At 60.7% G+C, this 16,395-nt stretch overlaps 1 protein-coding gene across 5 annotated transcripts; it reads left to right on the plus strand.

Moving 5' to 3' along the window:
- Positions 1-1,277: 1,277 nt before the first annotated feature.
- On the plus strand, positions 1,278-16,395 carry CHRNB4 (cholinergic receptor nicotinic beta 4 subunit). Of its 5 annotated transcripts, none has more exons than XR_005368946.1 (8): positions 1,278-1,437; positions 5,706-5,854; positions 10,617-10,661; positions 10,760-10,869; positions 11,640-12,603; positions 14,544-14,609; positions 15,025-15,291; positions 15,938-16,395. XR_005368946.1 is itself a non-coding variant. In XM_038555923.1 (7 exons), the coding sequence occupies exons 1-7, from the start codon at positions 1,383-1,385 to the stop codon at positions 15,202-15,204; spliced, it is 1,569 nt and encodes a 522-aa protein (XP_038411851.1). In that variant the 5' UTR covers positions 1,278-1,382; the 3' UTR covers positions 15,205-15,321. The 5 variants fall into 5 exon arrangements, 3 of the variants coding, with proteins under 3 accessions (XP_038411851.1, XP_038411852.1, XP_038411853.1); XR_005368948.1 differs by having other exon boundaries at positions 14,544-14,560; XM_038555923.1 differs by lacking the exon at positions 15,938-16,395 and having other exon boundaries at positions 15,025-15,321.

The raw sequence follows: 16,395 nt of genomic DNA on the forward strand, positions 1-16,395 counted from the left end.
GGCAGCTGTGCCTCCCCGGAGCTGCCCCTCGCCTCCAGCCTGGCCATAAGAGATTATGATATCCCTTCAGAATAGCCTATGCCTGTGCCAGAAAGTGAGGGACATGCTCAGAAGGTGATGGGGACATTCCAAGGGACACTGGAGCCATCCTGTGGCTTCTCATCTTTGCTCACAATTTATAGCTTTGCAGCTGCTTCTAGGTTTTAAGCTCCCATCCTGTAGTATATCAGGGAAAACACACATCCTATAAACATTCTATAAAACCAGGACTTCAGACAACAGATCAGCAGCAGGCTTCCCCTCCCAGCTTCCTTCCAGGGACTGAGGAGCATGCACACGCCCAGCGTCCTGTCCAGAGTCTTGGTCTTAGTCCTCCTCCATCCCAAAGAACCTGCTGCTGCCTTTGACTTCCCGAGCCCAGTGGGCTCCAGGCTTCAGCACTCCCATTACTCACTATTTCTTTTCTGATTTTGATTCACAGAGACCTTATTTTTCAGCCTGGCATTGACTTTTTAATTTACTCTATATATTTCACCTATTTACTGTTTGGGCCAGCAGGGGGAGGGCCACCCCGGGGAGGACATGTGGGAGGAGGCCCTTTGATCCTGGACTGAGGCACCAGCTCTGGCCAAGTCCCCAGTAGGGCTGCCCTGGTGCTGCTGCCTCACAGGGCAAGTCCCCAACCCTCAGGGAAAAGGCACTGATCCCAACACCGGGCGAGGACCACCTGGCTGGAGGAGGGGCTGCGAGCTCCCTAAGTCACCTGAGCTGCCTCAGGTCAGCCCAGGTGGGGAGGCCAAGGCGGGAAGGGGAGAGGAGGGTTTCCCGTTCCCCAGGCCGGGTCGCGGACCCTGAGCTACTTCGCCCTCCCCAAGGCCCCACACTTTCCCTAAGCACCCCCTCGCCCCCTGTCCGCAGCCAAGCCCCTCGCTCCTGCACCGGCGACCCCCATTTCCTGGGCGGACCCCAGGGCAGGACCCTCCGTGGGGCACAAGCGCGTGCCGAACAGGGCAGGGACCCTGCCTGCGTCCCCGGGGCTCCCATGAGGCAGCGAGGCAGCGGGGCGGGCCCGGAGCGGGGTAAGGGGGAGCAGGGGGGCGGGCGGGGGAGCCGGGGCGACGAGGGTAGCGGGAGCAGCAGGGGGAAGCAGGTTGGAGCCACCGCCCGCGGCCACGGGTGCCGGAGCCCGCCCCGCCCCGCCGCGCCCCTTCCGAGTGGGCGGGGCTCCCCGCTGCCGCCCTCCCGGGCCCGCCGCCGCCCGCCGGGTCCTAGCGCCGGGTCCGGACTCCGGGGCGGGCACCTGCGCTGCCTCTCGCCGGTCGCGGCCCGCGGGGTGACCCGGCGGCCGGCCTAGCCGCAGCTGCCCCTCCGCCCCGCCCGCCATGAGGAGCGCGCAACCCCTGGTCCTTCTGTCCCTGGTGGCTTTTTGCCGGCGCGGTGAGTTCTCTTCGGGAGCCGAGGGGCGCGCCCGATCCCCCGCGCAGCAGCTGCCGCCACAGGTGGGAGGCGGGAGGGCGGGGCGGGTGCCCGCCCGGGGAGGGGCCCGAGTCTGTCCCGGCCGGACGGGGTCTTGGGCGAGGCGAGCCCGGCCGGGGCCTGGGGGGTCCGAGGTGTGGGGTGGGGGCTGGCCGTGCTCCCCGCGCACTTGCCCGACCGCCTCGCCGCGCACCTGCCCCACCGCCTCCCCGCGCACTTGCCGGACCACCTCCCGGCGCACCTGCCCGACCGCCTCCCCGCGCACCTGCCCCACCGCCTCCCCGCGCACCTGCCCTACCGCCTCCCGGCGCACCTGCCCGGACAGCCTCCCCGCGCACCTGCCCGGACCGCCTCCCCGTGCACCTGCCCCGACCACCTCCCCACGCACCTGTCCCCGACCGCCTCCCCGCGCACCTGCCCCACCGCCTCCCCGCGCACCTGCCCTACCGCCTCCCGGCGCACCTGCCCGGACAGCCTCCCCGCGCACCTGCCCGGACCGCCTCCCCGTGCACCTGCCCCGACCACCTCCCCGCGCACCTGTCCCCGACCGCCTCCCCGCGCACCTGCCCCACCGCCTCCCCGCGAGGACCTGTGAGTTCAGCCCGGGCTGCGATGCATCGGGGTGCGGGACGCGGACTCCAGGCGCCCACAGGCTCCGCGGCGGCCCGGTGTAGACGCCAGGGAGCTCACCCCGCTGCCCCGCCTTGGAGAGGGGCCCCCAGGCTGCCGGGGAATCCAGAAACCCAGCCGGGACGGGAGGGGCTTGCCCAGATCGCCGACCCAGAATGCTTGCAGTTGGGGGCGGGTCTCCCAAGAAACACACTCTCCGGACACCGCTGCTTCGGGCCCCCCACTCTTGGGGCTGCGCTGGCTTGGACAGACGGGCGAGGGCCGGCCGGCGCAGTGGAGCCGGGCCTCTGACACCTGGACGGGAGACCCCATGGCCCTTCCCAGGCTGAGTCCCGGCGTGGCGAGGTCGCCTTCACTGGGTTTCAGGATCCCCCAGAGTCCAAGGACTCTTTCAGCCCCTGCGGTCTGCCCCGAGCTTGCCCTCTGAGCCCTGGCTGGCCAGGAAGACCAGGACACAGCTTCCCTGGACGGGACACCCCACTAGGGGTGCAGGAGGCCGGAGTGAGAGGACATACAAGTTCCTCCGGGGCAGTGAAGCTGTCACCAACGTGGCGTCTGCACCCAATGAATGTGTCTGGGCCTGTCACCACTTGCTGGGCGACCCTGTGCCACTCTTGTCGCCTCTCCGGGCCTCAGAATCCCCATCTGTTCTGTAGAAGGGACATGCCCTGCCTACATCCTTGGGACTCAGATGTGAGTCTGGTGCAGTGTTTCTTAAGCTCGGGCCAGGATGGCCCAGCACAGGTTCCTGGGCCCCACTCTGGCCTCACGGGATCGGGAGCTCTGGAAATAGAGCCTGGGAACCTGCATCCAGGTGATTCTTACACGTGACTGGAGATGCTACTCATAATATGTCGTGAGCTTTTTGTAAAAAGTAAAAACTCCAACCTTGTTTTTTTTTAAAATCCAGAGCTGCCTTTTAATAAATACAAATCTCCCGATCCTTTTCTCAGTTAAGGACACACCCAAGCTGAAAATCACTCTGCTTCCTGGATGCCGCCTTGCCAGGAGATTCTGTTGATCTTTAGCTTCTGTAGTTTGTATTCCAAAACAATAGATGCTTTTTCATTTTTCTAATATTAGGTTTTAAGATTATGCTTTTTTGACACACACTTAACACAGTTGAGGATTCAGGTTATGGCTTCCTCCCAGATTGTTAATCCCTTTCTGCAGGGGCAGGGGGCGGGGCTGTTTGTTCAGAAAAGGCCTAGGAAGGACAGACACAACTCCCCAGAGCCACTGAGTCATGACTGACCCCTAGTGGTGGCCTCTCTGTTGCCGTGTGGACCCATGTGCTGAGGTGTGACCCCCAGAGGCACCCAGGAAGGAGGCTTCCACTCATTCTGCACCACACTTGTGCAGGGGTGAGAGGCCCGTCTCTTGTCTTTTGAACCCAGCAGGCAGAAAGCAACACATAAGTGTTGTTCTGGGCTCCGGCTGCCTTTTTGGTGGAGATGGGAGTGCATCCCAGCTCCTGTGGGTCAGCCTGCTGGTCGTCCACCCTTCCACCCCCGCCTACACAGGCACACGTACAAGTGAAACCTGCGAAGGCAGGAACACACGCTGGGCTGGGTCACCAACATGGTCTCCCTTTGAGGGCAGGACAAGGACAGAGGCACCGGGGTCTGGGGGGCCCCTCCCTGCGGGTGGCTCTGAGACCACTTTGGCTCTCACTGGCTGGGGTTCCTCAGGTCTTTGTCTTAGTTTCCCTGGATGAGAAACGGGGAACAGGCAAGAAAATCTGAGGTTTTCAGAACCGCCAACTCTGGAGCTCACAGCCCGTCCCCAGGATGGGGAATGGACCCTCAGGCCGGCCAAGTGCCCAAGAAGCAGGGCAGCCCCAAAGATCAGCATGCGGAGCCTGCAGAGCAGCCCTGGCCTGTCAGGAACCCAGTGGACCAGCCTCCTGGGGCTACAGAGACGTGGGTCCCAGCCTCTCCCTGTCCTACAGGACCAGGAGCTGCAGATTCTGACCCAGACACACCTCAGAAAGGCCAGAGGGGCCTGGCAAGTGATAGGGACATGCTTTCTGAAATGACAGGTCAGCCCACATACACACACAGAACAGGCTGTGGGAGGGACCAGCTTTAGCCTGGGGCTGCAGACGGGCTTCGGGGTATTCAAACAGCTGGCCTCTGGGAGGGTCCAGTGGAGCAGAGGCAGAGCTCAGAATCTAGGCCAAGCATCCAGAAGACCCCTCTGGACAGCCCCAGGCAGCCTGGGGGAGGGACAGTGGGCAGCAGGTGCACCCGGGAGCATCTTTCACAAGGCACTAAATATTGCATCTGCTCCAGATAGGCAGCGAGTTGGAAAGTGCAGGCGGAGGCTGAGTGGCGGCTCTGCAGCCGCATGTCCAGCCCTGCACCCACCCAGGAGCCCACCTCGGCCTGGCTGAGCTGGCAATCTCGGCCCGGCCCTCTGGCCCCACCCAGGGAAAGGGTTGGGCAAAAAGCAGGGCCCTGGCACTTCAGGGAAGGCGGCTGGTGGTGAGCTTCCCACGGGATGAGACCCAGTCCCCTGGGCACCCTGCCCCCTCCTGGTCCCCACTCTGGCCGCAGCTGCTCTCCTGCCCCTGGCTACTTCCTCTGCGCATCTCCTTTTCCCTGTTGCTGGGCTCCGGGCTCTAGTGCCCTTGACCTTCCTCAGAGTCTCCCTCTGAGGCACCGCCCCCAGCTCTGCCCTTAGCTGGCACCAGGGTAAACAGGACCAAGGCCCGAGCTCACCTTCAGTCCCAGACTAGTGAAGGACACATGGGGCAAAGAGCCACGTACCACTGGGCAAGAGATCCAGGGCCGTGGGCACCGAGGGCGCAGACCAGGCTTCAGGCAGGAGCCACACCTCTCCTGTCCGCCCAGACCAGAGTCAATGGCCGGCGGGACCCTGGCACCCAGGTCTCAAAGGCACCTTCACTCTGGAAGTCTTAACTCCAAAACCTTTGCCATGGTCAGTCCCATTCTCATGTGGAAGCACCAGCATGCACCCCGCTCGCTGACACGCACCGCAAACCCCCAGCAGGATCATTCTGGTGCTTTGCCTGCTCTCGTCTCTGGCACATACCATGGTGCCTGGCACAGGACGGACACGTGACGGTCGGTGGCCTGGGGGCAGTGCTGGCCGAGGAAAGAGTGGCCTCACTTGGAAGTAAGAGCGAACCGTGGCAGGGCAAGGCTAGGGCAGGGGTTGGGGGACAGTGAGGGCTGGCTGGTGCCAGAGGCAAGGGTCTTTGGATGCCGAGCTGGCGCATCGGGGCTGCAGGCCGGGAAAGCCCTGGCTGGGGGACTGCTCCATGACCCCTGTCCCCCTGAGTGGCACGTGGTGGCAGCGTCAGAGTCGGGCTGGGACGTGGCAGGGGGGCTACAGGAAGAGCGGGAGAGGGAGGCCGGATGGATGGACTTGGGATACGGAGCACACCTGCGGCCCCCGTCCTGGACCAACCGTCGGGGTGTGGGCTGCCCTCCCGCAGAGGGCAGGGGGGAAGAGGAGGCGGCACCAGGGAAGAGAGCCAAGCTCTGCCTCGGCGCCCGCGGCGGCCTGCAGTCTCTTCCCGGCCCGTGCTGGCGCGATGGGGCCCCGCCGCCTGACTGCGCCCGTTTTCCCAGGGGACTGCCGCGTGGCCAACGCAGAGGAGAAGCTGGTCGACGACCTTCTAAACAGAACCCGCTACAACAACCTGATCCGGCCGGCCACCAGCTCGGCCCAGCTCATCTCCATCCAGCTGCAGCTCTCGCTGGCGCAGCTCATCAGCGTGGTAGGTGCAGGCCGGCCCCCACGGCGTCGTGGTGCACGGCTGGGGCCCGCGGCTTTGCCCATGCTTCAGGCGAGGCCAGATCCTCGGCCGCTCCTCTTCCTTGTGCAGGAACTAAGGAGTCTGCCGAAGTCGTGAGGCCCGAGGCCCCTGTGCGGTGCCTCTTTCCTCCCGGGAGCACAGGCTCCGCTCGGGCTCTCCCCTTGCACTGCACATCTGCCCGCCCCCGGCACACTGGTCCCAGTTTGGAGCCACCTGCTAATCTGGGATCTCGGTATCAATTAAAATGCTTTGACTTCAAGTCTGAGAACATCTGAGCACCAGTGGCTAAAACAGTAAGAACGAGGCCACGAGAGCAGGCCAGCAGGGTCCGTGATGGTCGGTGGTGTTGGGGTGCTACGGGGCTGCACGTGATTCTGGTTCCCACCACGGTCGTAGGATGGTGGCCACAGCTCCAAATGTGACATCCTCGCACGACAATGTCTGTGGCAGGAGCTGGCAAATCCTTCCCGGGGTCCCATGTCGACTAGGAGGACAAGCGTCCCAGAGGGCTGCCCTGTAGGGAGCCCTGGGGTCCTGGCCCCACCTTAGCCACAGCAGCTGTGACGTAGGGAGACACAGCAAGGAGGCTGGAGATGGGACGAGAAGTCCGTGGGGGTCGTGGCTTTGTTAACAGAGAGGATGTGAAGGGAATGACCCCTGGGGGGGGCAGCCCACAGGCCTCCTCCCCGAGCCATGTGGGGACGGGACCAGTGAGCGAGGGTGTGGAAAGGGGGCCCAGGTTGCAGAGTTCACAAGCAGGGGCGTGGGGTGGGGACAGGGGTGCGGAGATCCCGGGAGCTCCCCTTCTCCCCTCCTTGTCTCTGAGCCGACATGTCCAGAGGAGCCATGGCCCTTTCCATCCCATCTACAGGGCTGGAACCTGCCCCAGGAGTGGCTCTGAGGGGCATGTTGCAGGCATCGTGTGGGTCACGGGGAGGGAGGCAAACAGTGGGGCTGAGCCTCCTGGGGCAGGTGGCTGGCTTCTCTCCCGCCCCCCCAAACCACTGCCCTGCAGAGGGCTGGGGGGAAGGCCCCTGAGAGGAAGCACAGCCAGAGGATGGGGGAGGGAGGAATGCCCTCTGAGCCCCACTGGAAAGAATAGGGAATTCAGGCCAAGCCAGGCCCAGGCTGATGGCGGATGTTACGGTCCAGCCAGAGGCTTTGTGCTTAATGGGGTGAGCCAGCTGCCTCTCTGCAGCTGCCGCCCGGGTGAGGGGAAATAGGCAGGTGGCCCCGGGCACACTTGCAGGCGGAGGCTGCCCCTGCCAGGCCTCCTCTGTGGGCCCTGTGAGGCAACAGAAGTTACCAGAAGGAGGAGGGCACCCAACCTCCAGCCCTGCACTGTGAGCTGTGATCACCCTGAAAGCAGAGTGGAGACTAGGTGTTCAGTTCTTCAGTTCTAGGAGCTGCTTCTTCTGTATTCCAGGGTCTGGTTTTCAAGGAGGGAGGGTTATGGGCAAGACTAGTTTAAAGATGGAAGCTTCTAGGGAGAAAGCAAGGAGTGCGTGCTGGGCGTGGCAGCAGGCCCTCACGGTGCTCCCTGGGGCGGCCAGGTTTTGAGCTGGTGTCCTCAGTGCGTTCAGCAGGCACTGTGGGTGAGAACATCACAAGTGATGTATCTGGAACGCAGGTGGCCATGTAATATGTTTGCTCAAACTGACCCAATTGCTCACTTAAGACCTATGCATTTTACTGTATGTAAACTTTACTGCAACTTAAAGAAATGTTTTTAAAGAAAGATAAAGGCATTCAGCATTTGGTAAAGGCAGAGTAGGTTGCTGCAGACTAACTTTTCCATAAGAACAACTAGAAAAGCTGTATAAAAATGCCTCTCCCTGCACAAATCTGTTTGACAGTCTTGGAGAATGCAGCCAGGTCTTGAGGGTACCAGGTTCCGGGATGTGACCCTTTGGTCTGTGGTGCTTTTCCCCACATGTGATGACAGGTACACAGTAAAAGCCCAAGGGGCTAAGAAGCTGAGTACAGCGTGGTGGCCACGAGGCTGGAAGCCCAGCTGAATATCTGGTGCTCCTCCAAGGCTGGGGGCACATACCAGCATTTCAGCCCCACGAGATGCGGAGACACTGAAAAGACCACCTATAAAAGTAAAAATGGATCAAAAATAGACCAGCTCTCAAAACAACTAAGCATGCTTTGAACCAGCTCAGATACAGACTAGATGAAGGGGATCTGCTTCTCCTCTAACTGTCTGCCATTAAGCCAAAGTCAGTACTCCCTGGAGGCATATGAAGCTTACTAGGCACACAATAAGGCAAGATGAAATGAGAAAAGACCGAGAGAAAAAAGAAGACAATGGAAACAGATGCACAGATGATTCAGATATTGGATTGATCCGACAAAGATTTTATTTTTTTTTTAATTTTTATTTATTTATGATAGTCACACACACACACACAGAGAGAGAGAGAGAGAGAGAGGCAGAGACACAGGCAGAGGGAGAAGCAGGCTCCATGCACCGGGAGCCCGACGTGGGATTCGATCCCGGGTCTCCAGGATTGCGCCCTGGGCCAAAGGCAGGTGCCAAACCGCTGCACCACCCAGGGATCCCCCGACAAAGATTTTAAAGCAATTCCCAATAATAGGGGCAAATTTTATGTTACGTGCATTTTACCACTATTAAAAATAAATAATGAAGACAATTAATAATAAATTTTTCTGAATAAATTTTCCTAAAAGGAAAATAACAGCCATCTGTACATTCAAGGAATTTATAATGATGGAGAATTTAAAATTTACTGGATGGGGTTAATAGCAGATGGGTCATAGCAGAAGAGAAGGTTAATGCACTGGAAGAGAGGTCAATAGAAAATATCTAGACAAATAACCAGGTAAAGGATGCAGAAAAGACTATAATATAGTACATGAAGAAAAGGTCATCTCTATCCTGGGTCCTGGGAGTTCCAGGGAAGGAGAAACAATCAAACAGAAGCAGTGTGTGAGTGATACTGGCAGAACTTTCCAAACCTGACCAAAGACATGAAAATACAGATTCAAGAGTCTCTATGAACCCTCTGAGGGATAAACACAAAATCATACTCAGGCTCACCTTGGCAACTCCTTACAACGAAAGGCAAAGAGACAATCTTAACCGTGGTGATGGTGGGAGGGTGGGGGCGAGGTAGGGGCGACCATAATACTGACAGCTGAACATGGAAGCCAAGGAGCTGAATGACACTTTAAAGTCCCACAAGAGGGGATCTGGGTGGCTCAGCAGTTTGGCGCCTGCCTCTGGCTCAGGGCGTGATCTTGGCGTCCCGGGATCGAGTCCCCCATCAGGCCCCTTGCGTGGAGCCTGCTTCTCCCTCTGCCTATGTCTCTGCCTCTCTCTCTCTGTGTGTCTTCATGAATAAATAAATAAAATATTAAAAAAAATAAAGTCCCACAAGGACAAAACTGCAAGCCTAGAAGGTAGACAACCAGTGAAAATATATTTCAAAAATAAAGGTCAAATAAAGATGTTTTTAGGCCAAAAAGAATTTAACACAAGACGAGCAAATACTAAAGGATCTTCTTTAATCATAAGGAAAACAATCCCAGATGGAAACATTGAAACGTAGGAAAGAGTGAAGCACAGCAGAAAGGGTCAATGTATGGGTGAATTTAAGTTAAATCGACTGTATAAAACAATAGTAACTCATGAGGTTTTAATCACATGTAGAATTAAATAATGACAGCACTAGCCTGCTTCAGGAGGGGACAGAGGGTGCTAAAATGTTTGACATCCTTGCCCTGTTCTGGAAGCAATACAGCTACTCATTTATATTAGACTCTAACACATCAGATACATGCGTATTATAGTCACCAGGGTAGCAACTAAAGAAGAGTCCTGTTGCTATGCACAGAAAATGGAATGACAAAATAACTAAAACATAGCAAGAAAGGAGAGGAAAGGGATGGTGTAGAAAACAGACTGTAGGTTTAAACTCAAATAAAACCAGTAACTAAATTAAATGTAAATGGCCTAAATAATTAGTACAAGACAATGTGAGGATGTCAGCTGCCTGGATTTCCAGAAGGAGGGAATAGCATGTGGAAAGGGAGGAGCAAAGAAAGGAGCGCACGTGGGAGGGCGCTGGAGTGTGTGCCGTCTGGAGCCCATGGGGAGGGCGGAGGGGGCAGCCGGTGTAGGGCCATGTCCGTGGTGAGCAGGACTTTGGCTTTTACTTTGGGTGGACGGGGAAGGAGGGGGTTTCAGCAGAGCTGCATAGTCTGAGAAGATGAGAACAGCCTTTGGGGAAGTTCACCCTGGCTGCTGAGACAGCCTGGGGGAGGAGGAAGACTGCGGGACAAGGAGGAAGATGGAGGGGCAAGGAGGAAGACAGGGTGGGAAAAGGAAGATGGGGAGCAAGGAGGAAGACTGGGTGGGGCGGGGGAGGAGGCAGATGGTCTGGGTTTGGGGGTGCTGGGGGCCGGGGCAGATGCTGCTGGCCGCCCAGGCAGCCGGGCTGAAGCAGACAAAGCTGCGGCGCGGCGGGCAGCGTCTTCAGGACTCCGGGTCAGAGGCCCCGGCGTCTGGCTTGTGGAGTCATCACGGGGCCCGAGCCAGCGCAGCATTGGTCCGGCGGGGTCACGAGCTGTGGCCCACACGCTGGGGGTGGGATCCGACCGAGCCGTCCCAGCATCGGTGGGCAGCGGCTGGCCACCTGGCGGAGCTCGGCGCCCTCTCCTTCCTCCCCCCTCACCTCCCTGTTTCCCTCCCCAGAATGAGCGCGAACAGATCATGACCACCAACGTCTGGCTGAAACAGGTAAGTGCACGCAGGATCCGCAGCGGGGGGCATGTCCTCTGGCCCGCCCCTTGGTGGCGGTGACCTCGGAATGACAGGGCCTCGGCCCGTGTGCGCAGGAGTGGACCGACTACCGCCTGGCCTGGAACAGCTCCCGCTACGAGGGCGTCAACATCCTGAGGATCCCCGCCAAGCGCATCTGGCTGCCTGACATCGTGCTTTACAACAAGTGAGGGGCGGGGCTGGCGGAGAAGGTGGGGGGCAGCAGGTAGAGGAGGTGGGGGGCCGGGGCAGCAGGCGGAGGAGGTGGGGGGGGCCGGGGCAGCAGGAGGAGGTGGAGGGCAGCAGGTGGAGGAGGTGAGGGGGTGCTGGGGCAGCAGATAGAGGTGGGGGGTGCCGGGGCAGTAGGCCCAGCCTCGGGGGGGTCCTCGGTCCCTACACCAGCCCTGGGCCTCACCTGCGCCTCACTCACCGAGCCGCGCTGGGCGGTGAGGCTGCAGGAGGAATTAGAAGAAGGCAGCGCCAGCAACCGCCACATGGGTGGGGAAGTGGAGGCCGGGGGGCGGGGGTCGCCCTGGCTCCTCAGGCACAGCTGGGACCAGGGCCAGCATGTTGGCTACGTTCAGGGCTCGTTCCGTCCCGCCTCCTGGCTGGCTGGCCCTCACCGTGTCGATGCTGGGCATTGGCAGCACAGTCTCTCGGGTCGGCCGAGGGGCCTGGAGAGCCTTGTGGGCTCAGTGTCACCAGCAGCATGTGAAACAAGCGTGAGGTCTGTGCACACCAGGCCTGGGTTCGGGTTCTAGGTGTGCTTCTTCCTCATTTTCTGACCCTGAAGACGTCACTTACCTTCTCAGTATCCCCACCTGTCGGACAGGGATGCTACTAAACCCCAGGGCCGTGACCTCTGCTGTCCCGTGAGGGCAGCGGGGCCGGAACGGCGACCGCGGGGCAGGCCTACGGGCTGGCCGGCGTGCTCACCACGCTCCTCTCGCACCCCAGCGCTGACGGGACCTACGAGGTGTCTCTCTACACCAACGTGGTGGTGCGCTCCAACGGCAGCATCCTGTGGCTGCCGCCCGCCATCTACAAGAGCGCCTGCAAGATCGAGGTCAAGCACTTCCCCTTCGACCAGCAGAACTGCACCCTCAAGTTCCGTTCCTGGACCTACGACCACACGGAGATCGACATGGTGCTCAAGTCACCCACGGCCAGCATGGACGACTTCACCCCCAGCGGCGAGTGGGACATTGTGGCGCTGCCTGGGCGCAGGACGGTGAACCCGCAGGACCCCAGCTACGTGGACGTGACGTACGACTTCATCCTGCGGCGCAAGCCGCTCTTCTACACCATCAACCTCATCATCCCCTGCCTGCTCATCACCTCGCTGGCCATCCTGGTCTTCTACCTGCCGTCTGACTGCGGTGAGAAGATGACGCTGTGCATCTCCGTGCTGCTGGCGCTCACCGTCTTCCTGCTGCTCATCTCCAAGATCGTGCCGCCCACGTCCCTGGACGTGCCGCTCATCGGCAAGTACCTCATGTTCACCATGGTGCTGGTCACCTTCTCCATCGTCACGAGCGTCTGTGTGCTCAACGTGCACCACCGCTCGCCCAGCACCCACACCATGGCGCCCTGGGTCCGGCGCTGCTTCCTGCATAAGCTGCCCACCTTCCTCTTCATGAAGCGCCCAGACAGCAGCCCCTCGAGGGCCCCCCCGCCTGGCCAGCCGCAGCCCAGCAGGACCGAGGCCGCCGCCCCCCAGCCCTATGGGAGCCCCGTGTACCCTGTGAACCCCACGCCTGTGGCCCCCAAGTCCCCAGCGGGCTCGGGCTCTGGCGTGGGGTCCACGGCCTGTGACCTCCGGCTGAGGGCTTCCGGGAGGTTCCGGTGGGACGTGCAGGAGGCCTTAGAGGGCGTCAGCTTCATCGCCCGGCACATGCAGAGTGACGACCGAGACCAGAGCGTAAGTCCGGCCCAGCCCCACTTCCCACAGCCCCTGCCCGGGGACCCCAGCTGCAGCAGGGGACCCACTGCTGGACCGAGCGTGTGGCTTCCTGCGTCGGGGAAGGGGAAGGAAGGAGCGAGGATCCCTGTTTGTTTTGGGGTCCCCCAAAAGCAGCCCCTGAGGTGAGGGCCTGGGCCAAGGTGGTTCAGTGTGGGTGACCTCAGGAAGTCCAGGGAGGAGGCAGGGGGAGACTGGGAAGGGCAGGCAGCCCCCGAGTACTGGGCTCTGGGGGCTGGGTCCTTGGGAGACCCCATGAGGAGCAGGGGGCAGAGGAGGGCAGAGCAGGGCCGTGGGACTGGAAGGTGCCCCAGCCTGGGGGACCAGGGTGGGCATCTGCTCCCGCCCTCACCTGCCCGTGGGGCAGCCACACAGGTGGCCCCGGCGACGGGGGTCAGAGCCACCGGGCCCAACGACGCTGCGTCCAGGGTCATAATGCCGAACGGAAGACGATTACATTTTTTTGGAAGATTTTTTGTTTATTTATTCATGAGAGACACAGAGAGACAGAGAGAGAGACACTGACTGGGCAGAGAGAGAAGCAGGCTCCATGCAGGGAGCCAGAGGCGGGGCTCGATCCTGTGACCCTGGGGTCACGCCCTTGGGCCCCCCCCGCCCCCCCCCCCCCCCCCCCCCCCCCCCCCCGGGCTGCCCCAGAGTCTTGAAGACAGGTCGAGTTTACCTCCCCAGGACAAAGGACATCTGCGGCCCGGGCAGGGGATGCTGGCCTCCCTCTGGCGACCCCCGCAGGGTCCGGGACCCGCTTCCACGCCCGCTGCCAGCAGCCGCATACGGGGCGCCCCACGCACAGCCCCAAACAGTGGTCGGAAATCAGGGCTGTGGGAGCGAAACCCCAGGAGCAGGGAGAGGCCGCAAGGGGGCGGGGGGGGGGGGGGGAGGGGATGGAGGGAGAGGGGCATGGGGGAGGGGAGGGGGGAGGTCTGGGGAAGGGGGGAGGAGGGGAGGGAGGGAGAAGGGGCGGGGCGGGGCGGGGGGCGCAGGGCGGGGCGAGCGGGGAGGGACGGGGGAGGGGCGGGGGGCGAAGGGCCGGGGAGGGGCCGGGGAGGGGCGCGGCGGGGGCGGGGCGGGGGCGGGGCGGTTCCGGGGAGCCCAGACCAACGGGGCCGCTGACGTCACCGGGTCCGCCCAGAGTCCCGGGCCAGCCGCCGCCGCCGCCGCCGCCGCGTCCTGTGAGTCCTGCTCGGGCCACTCCCGCGGGGCCATGGGCGCGGGGACCCCGGCTCAGCCCGTCCCCAGCGCACAGCCCACAGCGGCCCGGGGATGGGGTCAGGCCGGTGAGGGGCGCGGCACCGGGAGGCTGCCCCGCGGCCGGAGGAGCGGAGCCGGTTGGGGACCAGGCACCGGGGCAGCGGTTTCAGCAGCGGCTTCCAGGCGTCCTGTCCCCAGGCGCGGGGTGCGCCCCAGATCCTCCTTTGGGTAGAGCCGGCCCAGGGAGGGGGCTGGGCCTGAAAATAAGGGAAGGGGCCGGGGATCCCCGGGGGCTCAGCGGTTTGGCGCCTGCCCTTGGCCCAGGGCGTGACCCTGGGGTTCTGGGATCGAGTCCCGTGTCGGGCTCCTGCATGGAGCCTGCTTCTCCCTCTGCCTGGGTCTCTCTCTGTCTTTCTCTCTCTGTGTCTATCATAAATAAATCAATCGTAAAAAAATAAATAAGGGAAGGGGCCTCGCATTCCCAGGCCAGCGAGTGGCTCTAGGTCACAGCACGGCCTTAATAACCCTTCCTGGACGGCCCAGCACCCCGGGGCCTGCAGGGCTGTAGGGCTTGGGGTGCTGGCCAGGTGAGGGCCGGGGGGTCCCAGCCCCAACAGTGAGGGTCCCCCTCCGGGAAGGAAGGGGAGCGGGGAGGTCCCGGCACCCGTAATGGGCCCTCTGTCTGCCCGCAGGTCGTGGAGGACTGGAAGTACGTGGCCATGGTGGTGGACCGCCTGTTCCTCTGGGTGTTTGTGGTCGTATGTGTGCTGGGCACTGTGGGGCTCTTCCTGCCGCCCCTCTTCCAGACCCACACCCCCTCGGACGGGCCCTAGGCCCCCAGGGGGGCGGGGGGGAGGTGGCGTGAGCAGCCAACTGGGCAGTTTGCTGCTTCCTTCTGAGCGATGGCTGAGGAGGCCCTAAGTACATCACCGCGCGCGAACCACCAGTCAGGGGACAGGATGGAAGCCCCAGCTGTCGTCTCTGAAAGCCCCGGGGAACCCAGCAGAACCCCTCCCTGCAGCAGGGAGTACGCCGGGCATCACAGCCGCACCCCTGTGTGCCAGGAATCCTGCCCCTAGCCCGGCCCAGCTGTCACCCCATCGATCTCCACTCCCCCGCCCACCAGCCCACAGGACTCCTCTCAGACCCCAACACACTTCTGGATTCTTCCAGCTCAAAGCCTGTGCATTTGCTGTACCTGCTGCCCCGACCGTCTGCCCGGGAGCTGCGCCCTGGCTGTGGTCCATTGTCTGCTCCCACGTCCCCTCCCCAAGAGGCCTTCCTCGGCCCTCCTGGGCACCTCAAGTTCTCAGTGCTGCTGTGTCGTTCCACGTTGCACCCACTAGAGTGTGAGCTCTGAGACAGCAGGAACTGTCCTTCGTGCTGGCGGCACCCCAGGGCATAGGCCCGAGCTCAGCACCCAGCAGGTGTTTAATAAAGGTTTGTTGAATGACTGACTGAATGAATGAATGAACGACTCCTGTTCCTTCTTCAGGCTCAGGTCCTGTCCTGCGCCCCTCCTGTGAGAATGACCCTCTCCCGTGCACTCCCCAGCCCTGGTCACATGCTGCTTTGGAGCAAGGTGGGGTTCCCGGTGTCCCTACAGATGGTCTGATGGGTCAATACACCCGTGGCGCCCAGCACCTGGCACATGATGGGTCGTTAAAATACTTGTGCAATACAGGAGCACTGAATTGCATATTTTAAATTACATAGTAAAGTTGACTTTTACGTAGTGCTCTCTCCACATTAACTTGATGTGTGTCATCAGGACACAGGAGAGCGCGGTCACTCAGATGGCTCCATCCCTGCTGGTCCCTCCAACCAGCACTAGGGTTTGGCCTTTACAAGAACAGCATTCCAATGAATCACACAGTGTGTCCCCGCTGGAGAGGGGGTGGCTTTTGTCCCTCAGCGCAGGCCTCTGAGACGCCCCCGTGTCATCACATGCACGTACCAACCCAACGTCCCGTGAACGCTGATCCACAGTTATGTACTTACCAGTTCTCAGAAACTATGAACAGAGCTGCTGTAAAATCTCCACACGTATGAGATTTTGTGTCAACAAGAGTTTTCATTCGTCTAGATGAACACCCAGGAGTGTGATCGCTGGGTTCTGTGGGGAATGTGCTTTAACTTCTGAGCCACCGTGGCACCGGGCCCCTGGAGGCCACAGCATCCTGCATCCCCACCCGCACAGCGTGAGAGGCAGCGGCCCTCGGCATCTGTCTGCAGTTGGTGTCGACTGATTCGAGCTGTCGCAGTGGATGTGAAGTGGAGTATCAGCCAGCTTTTAACAGGCGTTTCCCTGGTGGCTAATGCTACTGAACATCTTTTCACGTGACTTTTTTTTCCTACTTTTTTTTTTTTTTTTTTTTTTTTTACTTTTTTTGCCTGTGCATACATGCCCTCTTTCGTAAACTGTGTGTTTAACTCTTTTGCTCATTTTTAAAATTGGGTTTAGTTTTCTTACTGTTGAGATTTTAAAAACGACTTTATTAAGGTGTGACATATATAGTATAAAATCTGCCCTTTTAAAATATA

This window comes from Canis lupus, chromosome 13, assembly GCF_011100685.1.
Source record: "Canis lupus familiaris isolate Mischka breed German Shepherd chromosome 13, alternate assembly UU_Cfam_GSD_1.0, whole genome shotgun sequence".
In the NCBI taxonomy this organism is placed as follows: domain Eukaryota; kingdom Metazoa; phylum Chordata; class Mammalia; order Carnivora; family Canidae; genus Canis; species Canis lupus.

Excerpts from the sequence above, each read along its gene's own strand:
- CHRNB4 (XM_038555923.1), top strand. The coding sequence starts at position 1,383 with ATGAGGAGCGCGCAACCCCTGGTCCTTCTGTCCCTGGTGGCTTTTTGC. Across the intron at positions 10,662-10,759 it reads CCAACGTCTGGCTGAAACAG|GAGTGGACCGACTACCGCCT; the intron begins GTAAGTGCACGC and ends CCGTGTGCGCAG. Across the intron at positions 14,610-15,024 it reads TCCTCTGGGTGTTTGTGGTC|CTCAAAGCCTGTGCATTTGC; the intron begins GTATGTGTGCTG and ends GGATTCTTCCAG.